Genomic DNA, 26240 nt, shown 5'->3' with positions numbered 1-26240 from the left:
ACAAACAGAAAATCTTTGTGTTTTTGGTGAATAAAAAAGTTGTCTTGACTCATGAATCCAGATCATTTCTCATGGATGCAAAGATCATATAAAATCAGATATGTCCCTCAGCGGCCTCGGACAACCTCGACATCAACAACAAAGCAAAATCTCACATGGCTGATTTATATTGTCTCATGATTTACATCATCAAATCAACTATGATCCTATCTGTGGATGAAAGTTATACTTTCTTTAATTATTTAATGAAATCTGAAAAATGTTTTCTTTGAGTTTGGAAAATTCTCAGAATCTGGTTTGTTGCCGAGGAGGTTTTAAACATCAAGGAGTTTCCTTCTGACTGTTGTTGCATGACAGAAACACATTAAAGGTCCAGTGTATCAGATTCAGTGGCGTCTATCAGTGAGGATTACAGATTACAGATTACAGATTACAACCATCTGAAAACTTCTCCTGGTTAGAATTCCTTCAGTGTTGATTGTTGAGGAGCTGAATTATCCTCAGACCCGCTGATTAACACCAGGAAACACTCTGAAGATGTTTCACTTTAAAACAACTGTATTTTTCTGAAGCTCACATCAAATACATGAATGTCTCTGTTTAGAGCCAGTGTTTAGTTTGTCCGTTCTGGGCCACCGTCCTTCTAAAAAAAAACATTTATGATATCTTACGACTCTCTAACACACGTCAACACATTCAGCAGCATAATTCAGTATTAAGTTTAGCTCCATGTAAAGTGAATAAAGGAGATGTTTCCCAGCTGATGCTGCGCTCGTCTGCCTTAACGACAGTTTATACATTTCTATAACTGCAGGTTTATTAAATCAGACTGAGTGAAACATGACGACACAGTTAGCAGCACACCTCAGGTATGTAACATCTTGTATTGATTCAGTAAGAGACGAAGCATTTTAAATTTAAATCAGTTAATCTGATATTAGCGTTATAAAGTACAGGTGGCAACTTATTCCTCTGTCGGTCGGTGATGGAAACTGTACCGTTAGTTACAGGAATCTCTTTTTGTTCTGACTGTGTGTTGTTGGAGTCACAAATGTATCTCAGTGTGGTTGTTAATAACTTTACAGACATGGTCAGAACAACAGGTGCCAGAGCTCCACAGACATTTTGGAAAATACTAATTTAACGTTAGTTAAATATCTGTTAAAAAAACAAAGTGGTATTTGTTAAATTAAGAAACACAGTAGGTGGTAAGCCACCAAGATGAGCCGCTGAGACTAACCATAGACGATCAGTGTGAACTAGCTTACTGCTACTAATCATTTTACACCCTCAGGAATAAGGTGGATACACTAAAGAAAACATACTTATTATATTTCTGCCAATATATCCCCCTGAATCCTCCAGACTGCAGCTTTATAAGAAAATGAAATAAAATCAAGTGTCACAGAAATCCTGAGACGTAAATATGGAACAGAGGAAAGTGTTTAAAAAATATGTAAAAATATCTGAATAAAAACAAAAGCTGTGCAGGTTTTAGACGTGAGAGTTATGTGCAGTCTACACTCACAGTGTGAAGTCTGAAGACTGTGTGCAGAGAATTCATTCATTCATTCATTCACTGACTGTGATTTATCGATGCTAGGAGCTTTGTGAGAATCAGAGCATCCGATCAGCCGTCCGTCTGTTTACAGCTGGATCATTGATTATTGATCTGATCAGTGTCTGAGGCCGCAGCAGCTCCAGCTGTTGTTGTTTCCTCTCCTTCAGCCGACTGATGGAAACCCAGAGAACAGATCATTCATGTGGCTCAGGTTTCTGTTGCTGTTTTTGTTGGTGTGTAAAATCCATAAACGGAGTCTATTTTTAGCGCCAGAGCAGCAGTGAAACATCTGCTCTCACTGAGTCACTCCTCACACCTGCTATTATGTCAGTGTGTCACATTCAGAGCGTGAATATTAAAGTGGCCTCGCAGGCTTCTGGGTTACTCACAGTCTGTCTGAGTGGATGTGCTCTGACTGACACTTCAGTCTCAGCTGTCACTACTTTGGTACCCTGTGATGTGTTCACTGTCCTCCACCGGCTGGGAGAAACTGTTTTCAACCTGCTAAATAAAACTGCTGTTAACTGTCAGGTGTGACGACCATGAGTTACCAAAGCTGTGAGGACACGAGAATCATCGTCACCTTCTGACGGTGATTCCAGAAACCAGACGGATACACTTCGGATTTGACTCAAATCATTTTCCTCACAGCCGTTTTCTGTTTCCTGTATTTGGGGTCAAATTTACTCTGTAGTTTGTTCTGTCAGTGACTGTATTCCTCCTGAAGTTTAATGTGTTCATCCTCTGACCAGTCTGGTTTTCTTCTCTTCTCTTCTTCTGATGTTTTTCACTATCGAACTTTAAGACAACTCTGTGAGACGATAACAGGCGTCACAGTGAGTCCAAGCAAACAAACAGTCTCCATGGAAACTGTTACCGATGTAAAATCCATTTCAACGCAGTAAATGAGTTTTCCCTTAACTAATAATATTAATAATAATAATACATTTTATTTAGACAGCGCTTTTACAGCTCTCAAAGACGCTTTACATTTAAAACCAAAGAAAAGAAGTACATACATGTAAGTGCAAAGACATAAACACTCCTTACAAGGAGTAAGGAAACCTTTAAGGGACCCATGCAACTGTGTAAGGCCCTCAGCTGAGGAGAAATTAAGTGTCATAGTTATGGAGAAGAGTGTGGAAAGGTTAAATATGAACATCTGATACTGTAACATTAAACACATGACAGAAATAAGGAAAAGCAGAATCTGTCCTTTTAAGATCACAGTGAACCTGCAGTAACAGAGCTAATGCTAATGCTAACGACTCATCAGCCAATCATGTCTCTCCTCCAGGTGCCGCCGATGGACCCGATGGCGATGAAGCGCTCGCAGCTCTACGGCATGAGCAACAACCCGTACTCCCAGCAGCAGGGGGCGCCGTACTCCGGCCAGGCCTACGGCGCCCCCTCCCCCCACAGATACCCGATGGGGATGGCCAGCAGGGGGCAGATGGGGATGGGAGCGATGCAGTACCCTCAGCAGCAGGTAGGGGACGCTCCGTCCACCTCAGACCAGGACTCACGTCTGTGTCCTGACAGGTTGTAGTTCAGTCTGTGTCCCATGAGCCTCTCTGAGGCAGATTGTGTCACTTCCTGTCTCCTCTGCGATGATGTCAGCGCTGTTATGTTTGCAGTTGTCCGTCTGTCCCGTCTTTGTGAACGCCATATCTCAAGAACGCCTCAAGGGAATTTCTTCTAACGTAACACAAACGTCCACTTGGACTGAAGAACAAAGTTTCACAGACATGGATGGAAACTGTAGAGAAACTGGACTGGTGGGCGGAGTCACACAACTGTGACGCAGTTTGTTGGTGTCTTTGTAGTAAAATGTGTCTGTGGAGTTGTTGTGCTGCAGTGTGTGTGTGTGTGTGTGTGTACTGTGTGTACTTTGAGCCTCAGTGTTTCCTGTCGTCCTGCTGATTCATCTGCAGCATCACTACCTCGTCACTGTGGACGCTCAGAGGACAACAGACCTATTGATGCTGTGTGACCACATGGCTGCTGCCGCGCCAGCCGAGCCAGGCCGGGCCGGGTCAGGCTATTCCTGGTGCAGACTGGGCCCTGGCTATTTTTAGACTCCAGACTGCTGGTTTGGGTTTACTGGCGACTGATGCGTCATGAACAACATTAAGCAACACTGAGCTGGAGCTGAAATCAGACCACAGGAAACGTTGAATCTGAATACAGGAGTTTGATTTTAGTCTGTTAAAATAAATCCTGCAGATGTGAAGAAGAACTCAGAGCTGCAGCAGAGCCCACCTCTCTGCTGATCGTCTGTACCATCATTATGTTCCACACAATACGTCTGAACATCTGCAGTTAGAGCTGAACAGAAACAACATGACGGGAAACTTGAGTGGAAATAAAAAAAAGTTGAAATGTAAATGTAAAACAAAAAGAGAAACTCAGACGTACATCAGTGCTGATTATATTTGTGATAAGAAAATATCTGGTACCATCAAGTCGAGCAGCAACAAGTAGTCGCTAAATTGATCAGCAGGAAATTAATCTACAACTATTTTGACAATCACTGAATTGTTTCTGAATTTCCAAAACAGGTTTGGAAAAAAGGTGGGTTTATTTTACGCCCTCTGCCTCGTCTTTCGCCCCACCGCCAACCAGGAAGTGACTTCAGGGAACTCACAGACAAACAGAAATTAATTCACATGTCAGAAAAGCAAATAACAAGACAGAACAGTGTAAATTAAATGTGTGTGATTTATCTAGAAAACAGTGTTTTATCAAAGTGCTAATAAATACATTTTAAAGTAAACAAACTGGAGATTAATGGGAGCGTTCACAGCTGCATAGAAACAGGAATATTAGTTTGCACATACGTCATGTGATCAGCTCAGTGGGAAGGTTGTGTTTTTGGAACAAGGGTAAAAAACAATATTTTTGTGCGTGTAAACTGAGTCACTGAGGTGCTGCTGATCAGCTGGTCACACAACTAATTATGATCAATGACTCAGTGACATCACGTGACATCACCACGCGCTGAGTTTCAACCAGGTTTCTTTGGACTTTCTAGTAAAAGTCAAACACGTGTGAAATCTGGAGGGAAGTGTTGCGTGGAGGTTTCTGCTGCTGTGCAGGAAATTTCAGGTGGATTTCTCAGACGTGATCTCTCAGCTCGTAGATTACTCAGATCACAGTCTTCCTCCTGTGAAGTCTCCTCGCTCCCCGAGGCCTCGCTCAGATTCCTCCACAAAGAGGTCGCCATCGCCGAGCGCCACACACCTTATTACATCATTACAGGCTGACAGACGTGTTTCTTTGTTCAGCCTGAGGGAACTTGTGTCAGTGTTGTCATCTGTGCTCGCTGAGACTCAGAGAGGAAATGTAATGACTTTTATGTGAGCGAGGCCCCAGGTGGCCCCCCGTGGCCCCGGGACTCGTCCTTTATTAACTCCCTGGTTCCAGATGAAATTGGATGTCGACCTGTCGGTTTCCTGCTCTGCGCTGCTGAGATTTATTCTGCTTTGACACGACTCTGTGACTGCACACGTTAAAGGAACAGTCTGAAATATCTTCCTCCATCTGGACCCTGTTAGTGGCCCCTCCATTTCTCAGTTGTGTCAGGCAGTTTGTGTTTTAATGATGAGCCTCTACATGTTCCCACAGATCCTTAAAAAGCCTTAAAAGGCCTTGAATAAGTTAATCTAAAAATAAGGCCTGTGTTATATCAAGACATCTTAAATCAGTCTTGAAAATGCTCAGACATGGAACGATAAATTCTGTGTCTCAAGAGCACATTCGTCAGATGTGGCACAATCGTCCAGTCGGACTCAACGATGAACTGATTAGATGTCCGTGGTCATAGGGTAAAGGTCAAGGTCACTTTGACCTCATTTGTCTCATTGTTAACATGATATCTAGACAACAGCTTGTGGGAATTTCTTTATATGTGGCACAAACGTTCACTGGGACTCAATGATTAGAATGGTGGTCGAAGGTCAAAGGACAAGGTCACTGTGACCCAGAGTCCCCACGGTCATGGAAACTTGGAAAAGTCATAGAATTAATAAAAATCATTAAACTTTATCATTTAACTTTCTGAATCTTGTTGATCTGTGTCAGTGTGTGACAACATTTTGTTTAGCATTACGTACGTTTCATCATCATCACGTTCTGTCTCTCTGGACGATGTGGTGCACGAAATACAAACTATTACATATTGCGGCCTCCAGATAAGTTCAACATCAGCGGCCCACAGACGCCATGACGGCAGATCTGATGATCCAGCTGCTTCGGTTGCTTTTAGAGTCGACTGGTTTGCAGGATGTTTGAGTCGCGTGATGACATCATGAGCTGATTGTCTCGACTGTCACACTCAACAAAAAAAGAAAGCAAACAAAAATCCCCAAATAAACAAACAGGCCTTCTTTACATAAACAAAGTTCAGAGCAGCGGGATATTACATGACTTCATCAGACAGTAAAAACTGAGATGAACCAAACACACGGTGGTTAAAGACTGTAACCCTGTGGTGTCGCTCCACGCTCACCTCAGCACACCTGCCTTTGATTAAAGGTCCCTCAGATGGCGGGTCAGGTGGTGCATCAAAGTGACTCCATGTTTCCATCTCATCACGAACATGTCAGAACATATTGATCTCTTTATAAATGACCTCAGGTGTTGATAGATGAGTTCAGTGTCGACAGTTGCAGCTCTAAGTTTCTCCTCCTTCACTGGTGTGACTGTGTGACTGCAGACATCGTGGCTGACACCTGCTTACATCATCACACTGCTGTTACACCTCGGTTGCTGCTCTTGAGCAAGGCAGTTAATCCTGGGCCGCTCGGAGCGGCGCCTTTCACAGATTGCACTGACGTTGCATCGTATTGCGTTTTGCTGTTCCTGAGGAGAGGGTGTGCTCTCAGCTGGATAACGATCTGAGCAGGAACAACTGTGGAAGTGTTAAAGCACCTTTTTAAGGTGGTATGAATGTTAATGTGGAGCTTTAATTTGTTTCTGTGAAGATGAAAGGTCTGAGCTGGTTTACCTGCTGCAAACAAAGATACGTGCAACTTGTTTTTATGACTATGATTCTCCTGTCAGACAGAAATGTGTTGATGCAACAGCAAGCAGACAAACCTGACTTTCTCTTTCCAACTGTTCACACACTGCAGCTTTAACCTTTGATGAACCAGGAAACACTGACTGAGCTGATTCTCCTCAGACTGAAGACAAAAAATAATTCCCCCTCATAATGCAAGAAAACCTACGGAGCCCCTTAAAGGTCAAGTCGGGAGATTATTTTTTTTTGGACTGACTTTTTGCACCCCCTTGCAATAAATTTTGCGTCCCCTCGCAGTACTTGCCTGTGGAACGAGTAACGTGACCACTAACTTGTCCCCAAACGAACGCATGTTTCTGTTAGGCCGATGTGTTTTACTAATGTTCTTTATGTATTATGAAGAATGTCAGACTGGCCAATCAGTGGCAGAGTTGGGCCCGGAGTCACAAATAGCGTATTTCGACCGACACAGAACCGGCACGGTGCCGGTTCCCGAACCTAATTAAGTAGGCTACTTACAACAGCATGAAAGACAATAATAACAACATTACAGTTTAAAAGGAGATCTCGCCAGCTTTATACAAGTTTACATTGGTCACCGGTCAACGCGGGCATCTAAGAGGAAGTGACAGTGGTGGCTCGTGGGAATCCAAAACGTTATTGCAAGGGAATGCAAAAGTACTGCGAGGGAACGCAAAAGTGTTGTGAGGGAACGTAAAATTTAGTGCGAGGGAACGCAAAAGTATCGTGAGGGAACACAAAATTTAGTGTGAGGGAACGCAAAAAGTATCGTGAGGGAACACAAAATTTAGTGTGAGGGAACGCAAAAGTATCGTGAGGGAACACAAAATTTAGTGCGAGGGAACGCAAAAGTATCGTGAGGGAACACAAAATTTAGTGTGAGGGAACGCAAAAGTATTGTGAGGTAACGCAAATTCGACTCTTCACAAGTTTGCAAGTTTGGAGACTGTTGATGAAGATGGACGACACGGCAGCTCCCGAAACATCTGGATTGCCCCCTGGTGGTTGGCTGCTAGTTTTTATCACTCTGTTATTTAATGTTATAAAACAGATTTTACAACATAATTGACAGCTTTGTGAGCCAATCAGTGGGCTCAGATTCAGTGGCGCTGCTTGTGACTTGTCAGACAAGTCACAAGCAGTTTCCAATTTGAGTTTCCAGTTTCCAGGCTTTAATCTCATTTTCCAGCTGCTGAGTGCAGCGACACTGCTCCTTAATCTGCCTCTCTGTGCGTCGGGCCTGGACCTTCATGTGTTCTGCTGTTTGATCAAACTTCACTTTAACTTGTTCACAAACCTTTAACTTCTCCTTTAAGAGCTCCAGAGTTTCCTCAAGTTCCTTCTTGTGTTGTCGTGCAGCTTCATCGATGGGTCTGAATCTGTGGTTGGTGTGTTTGTCTGAATCTCTGCAGACGAGACACACTGGCTGATGGTCTCTGAAGCTCTCTGATCTCTCTCCTGTAAGAGACTCTCACACAGGTTCTTTAGAGGTAGTATTTCCTTTGAGTGTCGTTTCTTACACTCTGGACACTCTCGTGCTGGTTTCTGTCTCCACCAGCTCTGCAGACAGAAGCTGTGGCTACATGACAGGATGACAGGATCGTTCTTGAATTGGACGTCTCTTTGACTGGATGGTGAAAACATTCAATCACTGCCAGGTTAGGAAACATTTTAGCATGCTCCTTCCACCACCATCAAACCTCCAAAGGATCCTCCTTGGCTGATCAGAGAGACACTTAGAGTCTTAGAGTCAGGAGGTCAGAGGTCAGATGTCCCTGTACATAAGAACTCACTCAGAACCTTCCCCTGAAAATCCAGCACCAACGTGTGCACCTCACACAGACTCAGGAGAAGTTTTCTGTGGTTGTAACTGTCCTGATGTCCTCTGTGTGTCCTCAGATGGGTTCTCAGTACAGTCAGCAGCAGCAGCAGCAACAGCAGCAGAGTGTGGGAGGTTACTGTCAGCCGGGTCAGCCGCCGTACTTCAGCCCTCCACAGCAGCAGCCCGCCGCCCCGAGCCAGCCGCCGTATATGCAGCCACGCCCACTGCCTCAACAGGTACGACCACAGATCGACGAAACCTGAACGCTGCATTTTGTACCATTCAGAGTGGAGCTGTAGAGGACTGTGTGAGTTAAGGGGACACTGCAGTGTTGAGGCGAGAAACTATTGAAGTCTGCACTATAAGTTTTTGACAATATGTTGGTTTGAGTTTTGTGATATTTGTTAACAGGAAAAAAACACTGAATGAGTTTAGTAATTTGAGATTCAGAGTTCAAATGTTGGTCACACAGGAAAGAGTTGTAGAGACGGTCGTGATGTTACCAGCGAGCGGGGCCCATGTACTGACTGACCTCCTCAGTAGACCAGTCGGGGCCGATCACAGGGGCCTCAGCTCTGTCAGAATTATGATCAAGGAAATCTTTAGACGTCCAGTTTGTGACAGAAGCTCTGCAGTCATGAAGCTGGGAGGTGACTGATCAGGTTTAACTGAGAGGTGAAGCAGCGTGTGGTGATGAGGACCCTGTGAAACGGTAGAAAGCTCCAGAACACAGACTGAATAAACTCTGAGGCAGGTTTGATGAACGTCATCAGTTCCTCTGAGAGTAAAGAAAATGTTCCTCTGAGGGTTTCTGACGTTTGACCTCTGGTCCGTCTCGACGCAGGAGGTGCCTCAGGAGGCATACGGGGGCCGAGGCCAGTCTGCTGCTATGACTCCTGGGAAACCAAACCACGAGGAGATGAGTCTGAGCCAACAGGAGAGGCCGTCCAGCCTGCCGGTACGTCACTACCCTACATCACTTTACGTTCCACTAACACTGTGTTTAGATGCTCAGAGACTCAGTGATGATGTCACTGATGCCCTTATGAGTGACTGTCTCTCAGATATCTGCTGTGTTCAAACAAGAACTCTCATTAAATTCAACAAGGTGCCATTTGTTATAAATGCTCCTTAAAAAGACAAACACATCTGTCATGTGCTTTTTTCTTTTCAAATAATCAGTAGTGTCTATAGATAAATTCTGTTTATTGTACATAAAGTTAAAGTTTATGTACAATAAACAGAATTTTTTATAGATGCCGATCAAATTAGATTTAAGTGAATATTTTTTTATTTTCTTTGATATGTTTTGTCAGAGACAGATGCAGTGATGATTTCTGGGTAGTATGTACAGTGGTGTGAAAAAGTGTTTGCCCCCTTCCTGATTTCTTACTTTTTTGCATGTTTTCCACACTTAAATGTTTCAGATCATCAAACAAATTTAAACATTAGTCAAAGATAACACAAGTAAACACAAAATGCAGTTTTTAAATGAAGGGTTTTATTAATGAGGAAGAAAAAAATCCAAAGCTACATGGCCCTGTGTGAAAAAGTGTTTGCCCCCTAAACCTAATAACTGGTTGGGCCACCCTTAGCAGCAACTACTGCAATCAAGCGTTTGCGATAACTTGCAATGAGTCTTTTACAACGCTGTGGAGGAATTTTGGCCCACTCATCTTTGCAGAATTGTTGTAATTCAGCCACATTGGAGGGTTTTCGAGCATGAACCGCCTTTTTAAGGTCATGCCACAGCATCTCAATAGGATTCAGGTCAGGACTTTGACTAGGCCACTCCAAAGTCTTCATTTTGTTTTTCTTCAGCCATTCAGAGGTGGACTTGCTGGTGTGTTTTGGATCATTGTCCTGCTGTAGAACCCAAGTTCGCTTCAGCTTGAGGTCACGAACAGATGGCCGGACATTCTCCTTCAGGATTTTTTGGTAGACAGCAGAATTCATGCTTCCATTTATCACAGCAAGTCTTCCAGGTCCTGAAGCAGCAAAACAGCCCCAGACCATCACACTGCCACCACCATATTTTACTGTTGGTATGATGTTCTGTTTCTGAAATGCGGTGTTACTTTTACGCCAGATGTAATGGGACACAGACCTTCCAAAAAGTTCAACTTTTGTCTCGTCAGTCCACAGAATATTTTCCCAAAAGTCTTGGGGATCATCAAGATGTTTTCTGGCAAAAATGAGACGAGCCTTAATGTTCTTTTTGCTTAGCAGTGGTTTTCGTCTTGGAACTCTGCCATGCAGGCCATTTTTGCCCAGTCTCTTTCTTATGGTGGAGTCATGAACACTGACCTTAACTGAGGCAAGTGATGCCTGCAGTTCTTTAGATGTTGTTGTGGGGTCTTTTGTCACCTCTTGGATGAGTCGTCGCTGCGCTCTTGGGGTAATTTTGGTCGGCCGGCCACTCCTGGGAAAGTTCACCACTGTTCCGTGTTTTCGCCATTTGTGGATAATGGCTCTCACTGTGGTTCGCTGGAGTCCCAAAGCTTTAGAAATGGCTTTATAACCTTTTCCAGACTGATAGATTTCAATTACTTTTTTTCTCATTTGTTCCTGAATTTCTTTGGATCTCAGCATGATGTCTGTAGCTTTTGAGGATCTTTTGGTCTACTTCATTTTGTCAGGTAGGTCCTATTTAAGTGATTTCTAGATTGGGAACAGGTGTGCAGTAATCAGGCCTGGCTGTGGCTACAGAAATTGAACTCAGGTAGGATCAACCACAGTTATGTTTTAACAGGAGCTGGGGGGCAAACACTTTTTCACACAGGGCCATGTAGCTTTGGATTTTTTTCTTCCTCATTAATAAAACCCTTCATTTAAAAACTGCATTTTGTGTTTACTTGTGTTATCTTTGACTAATGTTTAAATTTGTTTGATGATCTGAAACATTTATGTGAGGAAAACATGCAAAAAAGTAAGAAATCAGGAAGGGGGCAAACACTTTTTCACACCACTGTATGTTGATGTGTTGAGTCTCTGATTGATCATGTGACGAGATGATATGTGCACAGTAGCATGCACTACGGCCTGCTGTGATGACCTCACACCACTGGACACCAGTAAACTTATATGTGATTATTTTCGATTCATTTAAATTTTATTTTACTCATAAAGCTTAATATCACAGTGTTGGTGCAGTGTTCAGGTCAGCTCACACTTAAATCTGAATTTTTTCCAGTAAAAATACTGAAAAGTTTGAGTCTGTAAAAAACTGAACTGCATCATTTTCAGATAAGAAATAATAACAGAGGCCCGAGTACGGAGCTCTGGGGAACACCGGTGTTTTTCTCTGGAGGTTTTTTCTAATCACAGGACGTCTGTTTATGAGATAAAACGTCTCGGAGTGAGTCAGCGAACATGAGGAGAATATTTTCCAGTTAGTTTAACGTCTCCGTCACATTTGACTGCGACGTTTCACTGATAGAAAAAAAAAACATTTGAAACCTGCTTCAACGAAATCACCTTCGTCACTAACTGCTCCTCTCTAACTGCTCCTCTCTGACTGCTCCTCTCTGACTGCTCCTCCCTGACTGCTCCTCCCTGACTGCTCCTCTCTGACTGCTCCTCTCTAACTGCTCCTCTCTGACTGCTCCTCTCTAACTGCTCCTCTCTGACTGCTCCTCTCTGACTGCTCCTCTCTAACTGCTCCTCTCTGACTGCTCCTCTAAGTCNTTCCCTGCTCGGAGCCTCCTTTTGAAGTCAGTGGTGCTGATGCAGTTGCCATGGCGACGGGCGGCGAGGCCTCACAGATGATGCTCAGGTTTTATCCCTCCAGTTTAAACAGAGAAAATTAACTATTTATTTATTTGACTGACTTTGAGCCTTGGTCAGGTTTGTGACTTCTGTTGAGGCTGTTTGCAAACACACGAGACAGAAACATATTTATTTACTAAATTTAAACTTCACGTTGTTTCATCGAGACTTTTGAATCCAGTTCAAATTAAAATATATAAAACAAATCTTTACGTCTGAATGACCTGAAATAACCGACGACTGGAGCCTCCTAACGACTCGCTTTAATCCTGGTTACACGGGTAAACTAAGAGGAGGTGAAGTCTGAGAGCTGAAGGAGGAGCACCAGAGTAAGGAGGTGAAGGGTGGAGGAGAGGAGGAGGGGAGGAGAGATGGTGAAGGAAGGGAGGAGGAGAGGAGGTGAAGCAGGAGGAGAGGTGGTGAAAGAGGTAAAGCAGGAGGAGAGGAGGTGAAAGTGGTAAATCAGGAGGAGAGAAGGAGGAGAGGAGGTGAAGAAGGAGGAGAGGTGGTGAAGCAGGAGGAGGAGGAGAGGAGGTGAAGCAGGAGGAGGTGAAAGAGGTAAATCAGGAGGAGAGAAGGTGAAGCAGGAGGAGAGGCAGGAGGAGGAGGAGGAGAGGAGGTGAAAGAAGTAAATCAGGAGGAGAGATGGTGAAGGAAGGGAGGAGGAGAGGTGAAGCAGGAGGAGGAGGTGAAGCAGGAGGAGGTGAAAGAGGTACATCAGGAGGAGAGATGGTGAAGGAAGGGAGGAGGAGAGGTGAAGCAGGAGGAGGAGGTGAAGCAGGAGGTGAAAGAAGTAAATCAGGAGGAGAGGAGGTGAAGCAGGAGGAGAAGGTCGATAGAGGCTGCAGACAAACACTCTCTGCAGCTCACTCTTTATAATTAGAACACACACCAGGAGTGTGTGTGTGTGTGTGTGTGTGTGTGTGTGTGTGTGTGTGTGTGTGTGTGTGTGTGTGTGTGTGTGTGAGAGACATGCAGCGCAGCAGCTGATTGGCCGGGCTGTTGGCAAGGGGCGGAGGGAGGGAGGGAGGATGGGCTGCTGCGCTGTGATTGGCTGGCTCCAGGCCCAGGGGCAGATGGGAGATTTCAGTGCAGTGCTCCTCTTCTTCTTCTCTTCGTTTGTCTCCACTGGTTTTTCCTCTCCTCTCTTCATCACCTGCTCCTCTTCCTCATGGACCCAGAGAACCTCCCCATGTTGTTCTGTTTCCTCCCTGAAGGAGCAGAAACACACACACACACACACACACACTATATCAAACACAGTCACACATCAGTCTCGTGTGTTTGAGCTAACTAATGCTACTGATGGCGTAACGAGTGGCGTCCCTATGTGAAGATGTTACACCTCTGTTCTAAAGGGCCACGACTCAATGGGGGGCCTCCAGAACCAGGTGTAGGGCCAAAGGGGGCCGGACTGGGACTGGGACTGGGACTGGGACTGGGCTTCAGTGACCAGTCAGAAAAATAAAACACTGAAGAATGAAAGTAAAATAATTTCAGCTTGTTTGAGTCTAAACAGACGTGTTGATTACTGACTCAGTGAAATAAAGACATGAATAAATTAACAGCAGCGGCCGTGTCTTCGTCTGTGTTCCAGGATTTATCCGGCTCCATCGATGACTTGCCCACTGGCACCGAGGCGGCGGTGAGTTCAGGGGCGTTGGGCTCTGGCAGCGCTCAGGGCGACCAGGGGACTCCAGCACGTTCTCCTTTCTCCCCCCACGTCTCACCTCGACTCCCCCCGCCGGCTCGCACTGGGCCCTCGCCCTCCCCGTCGCCGTCCCCCGCTGGGTCCAGCAGCCAATCACGATCCGGTCCGATGTCCCCCGCCACCAGTGGACCAGGTAGGATGATGATGTCACTTCCTGTCTCTCAGAGCTCAACAGTGTGTTTTCATGTCTCTTTGTTAAGTCAGTGTTGAGTCTGACATCATGCTGACTGGTTGTCATAGAGACCAGCACATACAGGAAGGTGTTAACACCGTGTCTCTGTGCGCCCCCTCAGGCCCTCAGTTGACCCCTCAGGTCTCTGGTCCTGGATCAGACGGCGGCCCTCAGTCGGCCCCGCCTCAGGACAGAGGTACGCCTCGCTCTTCATTCATCCTCCATCTTCTGTCTTCAAACATCTGACCACCGTCTGTCTCCACAGGTTTCCCTCCCTCCATGCAGCGTAGCACCCCGGGGCCTCAGTTTGGCCCTCAGCAGTCAGCACCGCCCATGTCCCCTCACCCAGCGCCGGGGGGCACCATGCACCACGGCTCCTACCAGCAGGGGGCGTCATACGGCCAGTACGGACCTCCAGGTAAAACACCATGACCCAGGTGGAAGGAAACACCTTGATTTACAGTAACGACCTTTAACACAGACGTTTCCTCCTCGTCCTCTGCAGGTAACTTCCCCCGGCCCCCCCACTACGGCGGGGCCCCCAGTGCCAACTACAGCGGCCCTGGCCCGGGTCCTGGTTTAGCCAACAGTCTGGGGTTGAACGCCAGCAGTCCCATGCACGGTCAGGGCCCGTCCACCCCGGCAGGTCGCGGCCCTGGGCCTGGCGCCGGGGGCCGGCCTTACCCCGCCGGAGGGAGTGCCATGGCCCCCACCTCCCCTGGCATGCCACAGCCCGCCGGGCAGGGCATGGGGCCCCCGGGGCCCAACGCCAGCCGCAAACTGCCTGAGGTCGGCCCAAATGCTGGGCCGAGTGCCAACTCCTCGTCATCCTCAACCTCCGCCAGCGTCGCCGCCGCTGTCGCCCAGAGCAGGTGAGTCTGCACAGAGCTGGGGGGGGTTAAAGGTCAAGTCTGGAAGAATCTGTAAAACCAGAACAGTTATTATTTTATCAAAAGGTGTCAAGCTGTTTCAAGCAGAATGAACCAAAGCTGCAGAGAGTCAACGGTTTTCACCAAATCTACGTTTCTGTTGCTTCTCCTCCTCCCCCTCCTCCTCCTCCTCCTCCTCCAGGCCTCCCTTTGCTCGTTCCCCAGCCTACCACAACCAGTCCTGGCCCGGCGGTCGACCTGCCCTCTCTCCCACCCTTCATCCCTCTCATCCTCCTCACCCTCCTCACCCTCCTCACCCTCCTCACCACTCCCAGCAGGGGACCACTGCTCAGCCTCAGCCCGCCGTGCAGACCCCCCCTGAGCATTATGGGTAGGTTTGGTGCCGGAGCCTGACAGACGCACAGACATGATGTTCTGACCTCTGCTGTGATGTCACAGTTTAACCACCTGTTGAAACACGTTTGTTTTATTCTCGTTATAAAAAGATGAGGGATGAGTTTCTGTCAGGCTCAGAGATATTATGGGATGTTTTACTAACCAAACCACTTCCTGTCCTCTGACGGGTTCTGCATGGCTTCAGATGGGCTGCTGCTGCTGCTGCTGCTGCTGCTGCTGATGATGATGATGATGATGATGATGTGGTGTCTTCATCAGGAACTAACTTTGTTTTTTTATCAACAATCCTTAAAGAGAACAGACACACAGACAGACACACAGACAGACAGACACACAGACAGACAGACACACAGACAGACAGACAGACAGACAGACAGACACACAGACAGACACACAGACAGACACACAGACAGACACTATTAATCCTGAGGGATGTTAGAGGTCTAAACTGAGACAAAGAGATCGTCTTCACTTCTTTGTCACAAACTGCACGAGTCCTGGAGACACTGTGCTCCTCCTCCTCTTCCTGTCACCTCTTGCACGACAGCTGCTGCTTCACCTCTTATATCACATCCCATAATGACAATAATCATTAAACCCTCCTTCTTCTGTGGTGTCCAGGCAGGGCAGCTACCTGGGCATGGCACCGATGGGAGGGATGGGCCCTGGAGGTCCTGGAGGTCCTGGAGGTCCCTACAGCCAGCAGGCAGGCAGCAACTCTGGTAGGATGACGCCGCAGGGACTGCCCTACAGCGCCCCGCCCTCAGGTACGACCACAGAGCCACAGAGCGCCGTCACAAATCAGTCTGACGGAGGTTTGTCAGTGACCTCATGCTTCGTCCCCCAGGGCCCATGATGATGCCAGTAGACGGGATGGGAGCTCATCCAGACGCCAAGCAGCGGCTAGAGCTCAGCAAAGAGGGCGTCTGTCCCGCCACCGCCGAACCCCCGAAACCCAAGGTACGTCGTGTGGACCAATCACAGCTCGTTCTGTCAGTCAGCTCTAACAGACGCATGTCATGCAGACGAACGTCACCGCTGAACAGAAGCTTCAGAGTTTTAAGGAGCAGCTGATTGATGAGGTGTGGATGAGGAGTGATCTCCAGGACACCTCGCTCACCTTCAGGACATTAAACCTGAATAAGTTGGCAGCTGGCCAGAGGGAGATCGACAGAACGTTATCAGTCAGAGCTGCAACGATCGGACAAAGTTGCATGGTCGTGCAGAATTTCCAGGGATTGGTTAAATTCAGGATAAATGTTGCAACGGTGACATCGAGAGATCAAAATATCTCACAGCTGTTGAAGCTGAGTGATCGTTGTTGTTGACGCGGGTTGGAGCAGGTCGTGGACGCTGTGTTTGCTTTGGTGTCACTCGTTTAGTTACTGATGTTGTTCCGCTCAAACTATGAGCCTGTCGTCCTCTGTGTCGTCAACACCCCTCTGCTCCTGCAACCTGATTGGCTGTTCATTCTCCTCTCCTGTTAAGAGGCAGGTGGTAACTTGTGTTTAAGGTGCATCAGCGCCCCTCCCCCGCCACGTGTGGTTTAACATTTATGGAACGTTTGTTTTTATTCTATAGAGGAAAATGATATGAAGATTACTATGTTTAATCGCCCAGCGCTGCTCCTCTGACTGTTTCCTCCAGCAGACAGGAAGTCGTCTCAGACGTCAGGAAACAGCATCTGTCGCACTGTGAGGCAGAAACTGTAACTCTGATTGACGTGTCAGCTTTTCGGGTGCAGTGTGTTTGTTCCAGCCGGGAGGTGTTTGACAGTATTGATGAGTTAGTCTCCAGCAGCTCGCCGTCGTTATCTCGTCTGGCTGGTTTGGAAAGTGTTACAGAAAACCCCAAAATAACCCGCTCCTGCCAACAGAGCCTCTTTAGACTCATCTTCTTCTCTTGCTTGTTTAATGTTGTTTTGTGTGAGTTCAGCTCGGCAGCTGGAGAGGTTTGAACGCTCCGACTTCTCCTTCCTCACCGCTCCTCATTATCGTATAGTGAGGAGTCGGCCTTGATCTGGGATCTGTGTCGGGTTACTGGAGACGACTCGTCTTTGCCTTTGACTGGAGTTCTCCGGCTGCTTTGTGTCTGCAGTTTGTCGAGGAGTTTCTCCTCACTGCGTCGCTGCTAATTTTTCCTCCTCCGTGTTTTGTGCTGCAGCAGTTTGCTCTCAGTTTGACGCTCCGAAGCTTCGGTGTGTTTTTGTGTTATTTCATGTCAGCTGTCAGAGAGACATCGGAGCAGATGTGAGACAACAGCGAGGAAACTTTAAAGTCAGTTGGTTGTTAAAATTCTTCCAGATTACTGGATTGTTTTTGGAGAATAACTCAGAGGAACCTGGCAGGCAGAGAAATCTGACTTGTGTCCCTGATATTTGGTTGGATTTGGTTTTAATCAGGATTCAGGTTTCTCCTCTCCTCCCTGTCAGAGAGTTTCTCCTGATCAGAGTGGGAGCTCAGAGGACAGACCCAGTTGTACAGACTCCTGTGAGCTGTGACTCTGAGCTGATGGAGAACATGAGATTTGGTTTAAAGCAGCTTGACGTGAAATGATTTTGTCCCACATGCTGATCCTCTTGTTTCCTCGTTATAGAAAGACTTTAATGAGCTTTAAGAAGAATCTGCACCTGTTTTATTGGAGCATGAATCGTTCCTGAAAATCAAACTGTAACCTGTTAATAAATGTTCAGTCTGAAGATGTTATGAATCAGATATTTAGAACTGGACTTGAGCAGAAAAGACGGCTGATGACTTGTTATCGTTACCGAGGTGTCTGATCGCTGCTGGACAGCCTGTCACAAAATAATAATCCAGAAACAATGGTGATAAACTGTATTATTTTCATTTTGAGACCATGTCACGTCACTGAATAGCATAATGATGTGAGTACACCCTTAAAGAGCGATGAACTATTAATTCATACGAAAATTCAGGCATTGAAATCTAAAAAAATCAAGATAACCTAAATGAATAACACATAAACAACCAAACTGTGTCATAGTGTTGGTTTCTCTCTGTTGATGCAGCTCAGGCGCCTGAATCTGACAGTGTTCAGGAAAACGCTGCCGTTTGATCTGATGTCACGTTAGCTAAAATATTAGTGACATAAAGGCAATGGACAACAGAGAGCTGCAGGGATGATGTTAATTTGTAGTCTGACCCTGATGTTAGCGTCGCCCTGGTTCCCTCATCAAAAAGCCAGCAAAATTTTTGACGATTTAAGACGTTTAAAACTTGTTAAAAACACTTCGACTTTGAGACGAGGGAACAGGAAGTGATAACATGCTAACTGATTTACAGGTTTTAGGACTCATTCCTGGAGCGCTCCGTATCGTACGACATATGGAAGTGACCTTGATAATATTTGCTGGCCTCATTAAGTCATAAATGTACTTATTATTATTAATGTAATTATTGTGACAAGTGCAGCTCGTGGTTACTTCCTGTCTGTATTAACCCGACTGTCCATCAGCTGCTAAATGCTAACGCTAACATCTGTGCATGAAAACAAAGCTTTAGAAGAAGAAAGATTTCTCTCTCTGTTATGTATTTATTTTAAAGATTTGTGCTTCCTGACGTCCCCTCACCACATGGCTCTGTGTGTGTGTGTGTGTGTGTGTGTGTGTGTGTGTGTGTGTGTGTGTGTGTTTTGTGTCTCAGTGTGTGTCCCAGCCTCCCACCCCGTCCCCCATGTCCCCCAGCTCAGCTAGTCTGTCCTCCTGTCACGGGGAGGACAGTGATAGCATTAGCAGCCCCGCCTGGTCCAAGACGTCAACCAGCCCCGTAAGTGTCGCAGACTTCTCTGTGTTTTTATTTCTGAGGGCTCTACGGCGAGAAACCGTCAAGTCATTTTGACTTCCTCCCCCGTAGAGCCCCACTTCCTGCTGCCGATGAACCTCGTATCTCCAGATTCTGTCACAGAATCGTTTTTTATTTACGTCTCCTGAATCCACTGTTATAAATAAAACCAAGGAGTTAAAGTTGAAATCAACACGTTAAAGTTTCCTCAGTTTTTTTTTTAATTTTACAGAAGTGTGACTTTTTGGAGATACGAGGTTTTCATTGGACAGAGCAGAGATGTGTTTTCATCTGATGGTCAAAAGCTGCTTTTCTTATTGTGACTGTTTTTACATGGTGATGTGATTTTCTACATGTTTACTGAAACTTTCTCATTAAAAACACCAAAAACTCTTAAATTTAAAAACCTCTCAGATAAAATGCGTCGCCAACGTTTAGATCAGAGTCATCAGCGTTGTGAAAGGTTAACAGAACTCTGTCATAAAAGACTTTAATATTCTGCTTTCAGTAACGTCTTAAAGTGAAGTCTTCAGCAAATTTAACTTACTGTAATAACCAAATCCACAATCTGACACCGTCAGTGTGTCTTAGATCTCAGACTCCTGAACTTAACACTTCATATTCGGTATGCTCTAAGTGTGTTCACACTGCATAGTACGGGAAAACGCAGTGTACCACTAGTGCACTCAAAACAGTCCAAATGTTGAGTGTGGAATGACGGACACTTCTCGCCCTCAAGGGTCACCATCTTTGTCACATAGCTGAAACTACGTGACAAAATTCTCAACTTCTGACATGGCGGCTGGAGACAACATAGTTCCACATGTTTCTGCACTAAGGGCCTGTTCCAATACCCCCCCTGAGCCCTACCCCTTGGCCCTACCCCTACATTTGCACGTTCCCGTGAGGGGTAGTGGTGTCCCAATTCCTTTTTGCGTGTAGGGGTAGGGGGCATAACGAGGGGCAGTGGGTATGAAACTAGCCCTTCGGAGCGAGGGATTTCAGGTGCTGACTTGCCAGCGAGGGGTAGACGTCGCCATGGCTACCACCGAGCAAGAGACGGGGAAAAAGTTCATACATAGCTAACGTTACCATCGTCAGGTTGCTTGTTAGCTAGCTAGCTAGCTCGCACTATCTGGCGTCTGTCATCTGTCCTGTTCTGCAAATTTCTCTGACTTTTCACATTACGATAACACGCCAGCTAGCATAACTATGCTGCCTCGTAATGTTAGCTAGCTAGCTAGCAGAAGTCCCCTGTCGTCTGTCGTTCATCAAACGAAGCATGATGAATGCGGCAAATGCAATCAGTAGGATGAACTCAACTGGAGACTCCATTGTAGATGCCGGTTGGAAATGTAGATGGCTCGCAGCTTCCTGTTTAAAATAGTTACATATGCATGAACGTAACCGACGCGGTGACGTAGTGAGTGGTGTCCCAATTCCTAGGGAAAGATTTCTACTGTTTGTTGGGTCTGTAATGATTTGGTACTGGAAATGAGTGCACCACGCAGGAAGTAAGTAGTGAACTAACAGAAGGATGAGATTTGAGACTCATATCAGGTCTGATATCACGATGTCAATATGTGTTAACATGTTGCCCAGCCCTGGTGTTGGCCATGTGTCATGCTCTCTAGAGTCAAACACAAAATGCATGGTCATGGGAACATCCAGGAAGACGCTGACAGCTGAAACAGCTGATCATTTGGGAGTTAAATCTTTGCTACATCAGAACTTATAAGACAAAGGATGTTTCCACATCTCATTTATCGCATCAACTCTTTTTTATTAAACAAACTTATAACCTGAAAATAAAAACTTGAGTCACGGTTTAAATCAGATTCTGATGTATATCTGCTGGTTTGGTCCGTGTTGGCTGATCCGTGGTCATATTGTGCGGTCTGTCTCTGCTCTGATCTGTAACCTGGGAGCTGACGGTGGTCTCTGTGTCTCTGTCTCTGCAGAAGCCCAGCGTGGCCACCATGACCAACGAGAAGATCACCCGGCTGTATGAGATGGGCTCTGAGCCGGAGAGGAGGCTGTGGGTGGACCGCTACCTGACCTTCATGGACGAGAGGGGGACGCCCGTCCCAAACCTACCCGCCGTCGGGAAGAAACCTCTGGACCTCTGCAGACTGTACATGGCGGTCAGAGAGATCGGAGGACTGGCCATGGTGAGACAACAACTCCTCTGGGTTTAACTCCTCACCTGCTCCAGTGTTTGTCTGAGAAACGTGTTTACTCTCCTCCTCCTCCTCCTCCTCCTCCTCCTCCTCCTCCTCCTCAGGTGAACAAGAACAAGAAGTGGAGGGAGTTGTCGTCCCTGTTGAACGTGGGGACGTCCAGCAGCTCGGCCAGCTCTCTGAAGAAGCAGTACATCCAGTACCTGTTCGCCTACGAGTGTAAGGTGGAGCGAGGGGAGGAGCCTCCACCTGAGGCCCTGGGCCCCACCGGAGACACCAAGAAACCTCTGTCCCTCCAGGCCAAGATCCAGCCCCCGTCCCCAGGTGAGCACTCACCTGTTCTCCTCCACACCTTCACCACCACCAGTGATGAACAACCCCGTCACCTGTGAGGTTTGAATCAGAGTTCTTCCTCGTGTGTACAGGTAGAAACATCAAGACAGGTGTCAGTGCTGTCCCCACAGGTACAGTGACAAGTGTCTGACAGTGGTCCCCACAAGTACTAAAAACAAGACGTGTGTAAAGATGGACCCATAACTACTAAAAATTGAAATGTGTGAGTGGGGACCCCAGAAGGGATTAAAACAATCATCTAGTGTCATTTTTTAAAATTGATTTCAAGTTATTGATTTAAACTTTGTCGTAAACACGTTTTGTTCCACCGAAGTGACTTTGTCTAAACGTTGGCTCTCACACGTCACCAGAACATCGGTGGTCCCCACAGGTGACGAGTGTGTCTGACTGAATGTGACTGACGATTAACATGAACCTCGTTACACAGTTCTGGTAATTTAACGAGTCGTCTGAATGAACACTCATGTGACTTGGGTAATTTACATAAAAGTCACAGCGGCAGTTTGAGCAGGTCAGACCTGGCATCTCTGTAACATTACTGAGACGTCTTTGTAATGTTTCTGTAACGTTATGGCGACTCGAGTCTGAACCGAGTGACTTCACATTAACATATGAACAAGTATTAACGAGGAGGAGAAGGACGGTCATTCGTCTTTAAGTCTGCAACTGAAATTAAGTTTTAAAATCCAGCAGTGATGCAGCCTGTGAGAAAACTCGTTGGTATCATTACTCTCAAACTCCATGCTGTTTTCTGGCAGTGACATCACTTCCTGTGACAAACCTCGTTCAGTGTTGTGACTCTGTCTGTAAATCAGGTCTGAATGAAGCTGTGAGGAACATTTAGATTTAACAGAACGACGGAGCCACGAATGTTCCAGATTCACAGTGTGAAAACACACACACACACACACACACACAGATTATGTAACAGAGGAGCAGAGTGAGTCGTCAGGCGGAGGAGGAGAGTGTGACTGTAAACACCAGTGACCTCAATCTGACCTAGTTTCCCACGATGCCTCTGTTTCTCCTCAGAGCTGATTAAGAAGTGAAATAAGTTCATGTAATTTAACCCTGTAAAGTCACAGTGACGACGTATTTGGTCAAAACTGAGTTCAGAGCAGAATTTTAATTTTGACACCTTCACGTGTAAAAATAATTATACCATAGAAAAGATAAAATGAATGATCTGGAAAATTCAGTTGTTGCAGCACAAAGACAGAAATAAAAACAGATGAACAGAGCGTTAAAGAAATAAGTCAGAGGTATCCACAGCTAGAAGACGAGTAGAATAAGGAACTGTAGCGGAGCATGTGGAGACTAAAGCTAATAATCTAATTTAAATCACATTTGTTAGGTATGTGTGTGATTCAACATTAATCAGTTGAAAAGAAGAAAGGAAAAAAAAGAAAAATGAAGAAGGAACATTTTTTGTGGATGCATAAAAAAAAAAGATTAAGATTGTAAAACATTTGTTTCAGTTTTTTTTTCCAGTCTATTTTTCCTGTCGTCTCTACTTTTATAACCCGACAGTCATGATCTCTGCGGGTCGCTAAGAAGCTGTTAGTCCCACAAAAATGGGCCCCACAAGTACTGACAAACACAGTCTGGTTTCTCCTGTTTGTTCAGGCCCGTCTGAATAACTGCACCGTGACGTCACATGATGACACGTAACCATCGATCTCAGCAGGTTTTCTGTCTGCTCTGTATCTCTGCAGCAAACTCGGGCTCCCTGCAGGGCCCCAACACCCCTCAGTCCAGCAGCAGCTCCCTGACCGAAGCCCCTGGAGACCTGAAGCCCCCGACCCCAGCCTCAACCCCGCACAGCCAGATGGGCCCCCACCCTGGAAACAGGTAGGGACGGGGCTTAAAGCCTGAATTCAGTCAGGAGGTACTCACCAGCTCAGCAGCACAGATCACAAACTATTCAAATGTTCTATCAGCTTCTGTTGTCATTAAAATGCAGCTCAGAGTTTACCATTTGATGTTTGTTGGTTAAAACAGAATCTACAGGTTAATGTCAGATATGTCTTTTGTAAGAAAGTCACACGGACGCAGCCTTAATCTGGTGTGACAGAGAGCTGATGTCATCAACATAACATGTCACACCTGTGGGTAACTGCCGCTAACAGAGCAGGTATAGAGTCAACAGCAGAGGACCCATGATCGAACCCTGTGGTACACCTCACCTAAAAGTAATACATGAGACACAACACCTGCAGGGACAAAACAAGTCTCATTTTTAAGGTAACGATATTTTGGACTAGAGATGTCCGTCAATGTGTTTTTCCCATTCTGGTGAGTGCGATATCTCAACAACACCTTGAGGGAATTTCTTATAATTTGTCAAGAACCCTCTTTCACATTGCCTCTTTATGGCAGGAATTTCATGCCGTCATGCCACCTTGACGTTTTTTATAAAAGGTTTGATCACAGATTGGGGGGACAAAGTTGTCTTGTGCTTAAGGCGGCATCAGAGGAAGTAACAGCGCCAGAATGAGGGACAGCCAGCAGGATGAGACCATGGATGGGACAGGTGTGACATTTTCATGTATTATGTGCGCGACCCATCGTGGGAGATCTAAAAAGCAGCTGTTAGCAGTTAGCAGCTAACTCAAACAGTGAGGTCCAGGAGCTTCTTACCCTCCGAGCAGAGGACGAGATCAGCCGCCATATAACAGGGATGCTAAATGATTGTTATTGACATGTGATGTCATTGTTATTGTTTATAAAGAGCTGCTGACATTTATGTTATGTGTCACACTAGAGGCCAACGCTGTTGCGTTACATGTCACGCCTCTTTTGATTCTGTGATGTCATCATGCTGTCTGACATCACACACTGGAGCCACATGATGATGCTGTTGTTTGGTTCTGTGTAAACATGTAAAGGAGGTGCAAAGACAGGACTTCGTGGCGGCTCTGCGGCGCCATCTATGTGTAAAAAGCACAAGGTGTTAACTCATGTTTCTGTGATGTCAGTTTTAGTTTCAGACTCCAGAGAGAGAGAAACTTTTACTTAAAAAGGCCGTTAATATTCTGCTGTGGTTTCTGTCTCAGGAACATGGTCGGGGTAAGTGTCCAGGACCCGTTCTCTGAAGGCAACGATCCAGCCTTCCACAGCAAGCGAGGCCCCGGCCCCGGCGGCGCCCCCTACCAGCAGGGCGGAGGCCCTACAGACCCCTCGATGAGGATGCAGTACGATGCCAACAAAGACCCGTACGGAGGACCGAGGAAAGGTGAGGAGCAGAGAGACACTGTAGAGAACTGCAGAACGTGACATCTGTGAGTCAGTATGATCATTTTATAGAAAACAAACCTTAGATTAATTAAAACACATGAAGCGTTCCACAGTGTTCATGTTAGATAGTTATTATCATCAGGTGCTGCTGCAGTGTTCTGGTCCCGACCAGTTCAAAGTGTGTGTGCTGTATTCAGATGCAGTCACTGTGCTCTGCTGCCCCCTGCTGGACAAACCCTCAGCTGGGTCTTAACACAGGGCTGTTAATAGCTCATGTTGCACACACGTTACATCACCACTGAGCAGTTTATAAAACCTCACTCAGTTTTTACATTTTCCTCCTCACAGACCATCAAAATAGTTTACTTAAATAACACGGTGATAAAATAAATAACAAAAATAAATATTTGATATTTGATGATTCAGTTTCCTTTTTTATTTTTCCTAAATGACGTGATGTGTCTTCACCTGTTCCTCTGCAGGTCCGGGGCCCGGCGAGGCCTTTGGTCCCGGTCAGATGCCCAGCGGTGCCATGCAGGACATGTACCCCCGTGGGCCGCCCTCTGGGCCCCTGACAGGGATGGGCCCCAGGCCCCAGTACCCCTATGGCCCCGGCTACGAGCGGAGGTAAGATCCTGGTCAGAGTGTCCGAGGGCTCGCTGTGTTTGATCAGTTCTGTCGGTGTCTAAACATCATTCCTACGTCTGCGTGCTTCTGTAAATCATCGTAACATTTCTATTGATGTGTTCCTGGAACTCTGGTTCAGGTTTAGTTACTGAACAGAAACCGATGGAACATGCGATCCAGCTGTTTGAGGTGACGCGTACAGCACCATGTGTCTGTACAGTTCCTCCAGAATGAGTCCAGACGCCGACACACAGTTTAAACATGATATTTTATCAGCTGAGGGATTTTTGAGCTGCAATTGTGAAAAAAACAGAAAACTTTCAAATATTTTTTGTGCTAAAAAATAAACATCTATAAAAAATGTAAAAAGTGTTTTCCTGTTCGTTGCCATAACGATCAATAATTCATGTTCGTGCTGATGAATTATAAAAACAGCTTCTTTGTGTCTGAATTGAAACAAATATTTGCAACTGATTCAAAGACTCAACTTCCTGTCGTCTCTTCTGTCTCACAGGCCGGATCACGTGATGGGACCAGACGCAGCCATGGCGCCACCTGGAGGTCAGAACAGTATGGGTCCATCTGGAAACGAGTCGAGCATGTACCCCGGCAACAGATACCCCCACCAGAGGTGAGAGTACATGTCGTCTTTTATCGGAGTGTATTTTACGTTTTGTC

The 26240-nt window shown here is 46.1% G+C and overlaps 1 protein-coding gene across 4 annotated transcripts in view; it reads left to right on the top strand.

The window, feature by feature from the left end:
* The window catches only part of arid1b (AT rich interactive domain 1B (SWI1-like)), a 41287-nt gene that overhangs the window by 9813 nt on the left and 5234 nt on the right, over positions 1 to 26240 (top strand). Inside the window, exons 2-18 of one of the 4 annotated variants that reach the window (XM_050057399.1) lie at positions 2859 to 3050; positions 8505 to 8663; positions 9272 to 9385; positions 13793 to 14039; positions 14200 to 14274; positions 14344 to 14496; positions 14584 to 14950; positions 15150 to 15338; positions 15986 to 16131; positions 16212 to 16324; positions 19027 to 19149; positions 21126 to 21335; positions 21449 to 21668; positions 23414 to 23549; positions 24755 to 24933; positions 25418 to 25562; positions 26077 to 26193. In XM_050057399.1, the coding sequence (XP_049913356.1) occupies positions 2859 to 3050; positions 8505 to 8663; positions 9272 to 9385; positions 13793 to 14039; positions 14200 to 14274; positions 14344 to 14496; positions 14584 to 14950; positions 15150 to 15338; positions 15986 to 16131; positions 16212 to 16324; positions 19027 to 19149; positions 21126 to 21335; positions 21449 to 21668; positions 23414 to 23549; positions 24755 to 24933; positions 25418 to 25562; positions 26077 to 26193 (2885 nt within the window). The remainder of the gene's footprint in view (positions 1 to 2858; positions 3051 to 8504; positions 8664 to 9271; positions 9386 to 13792; positions 14040 to 14199; positions 14275 to 14343; positions 14497 to 14583; positions 14951 to 15149; positions 15339 to 15985; positions 16132 to 16211; positions 16325 to 19026; positions 19150 to 21125; positions 21336 to 21448; positions 21669 to 23413; positions 23550 to 24754; positions 24934 to 25417; positions 25563 to 26076; positions 26194 to 26240) is intronic. The other 3 variants (XM_050057400.1, XM_050057402.1, XM_050057401.1) reach the window with 3 other exon arrangements.

Source organism: Epinephelus moara, chromosome 12 (assembly GCF_006386435.1).
Source record: "Epinephelus moara isolate mb chromosome 12, YSFRI_EMoa_1.0, whole genome shotgun sequence".
Taxonomy (NCBI): domain Eukaryota; kingdom Metazoa; phylum Chordata; class Actinopteri; order Perciformes; family Serranidae; genus Epinephelus; species Epinephelus moara.
This window is presented reverse-complemented; position numbering and strand designations above follow the sequence as displayed.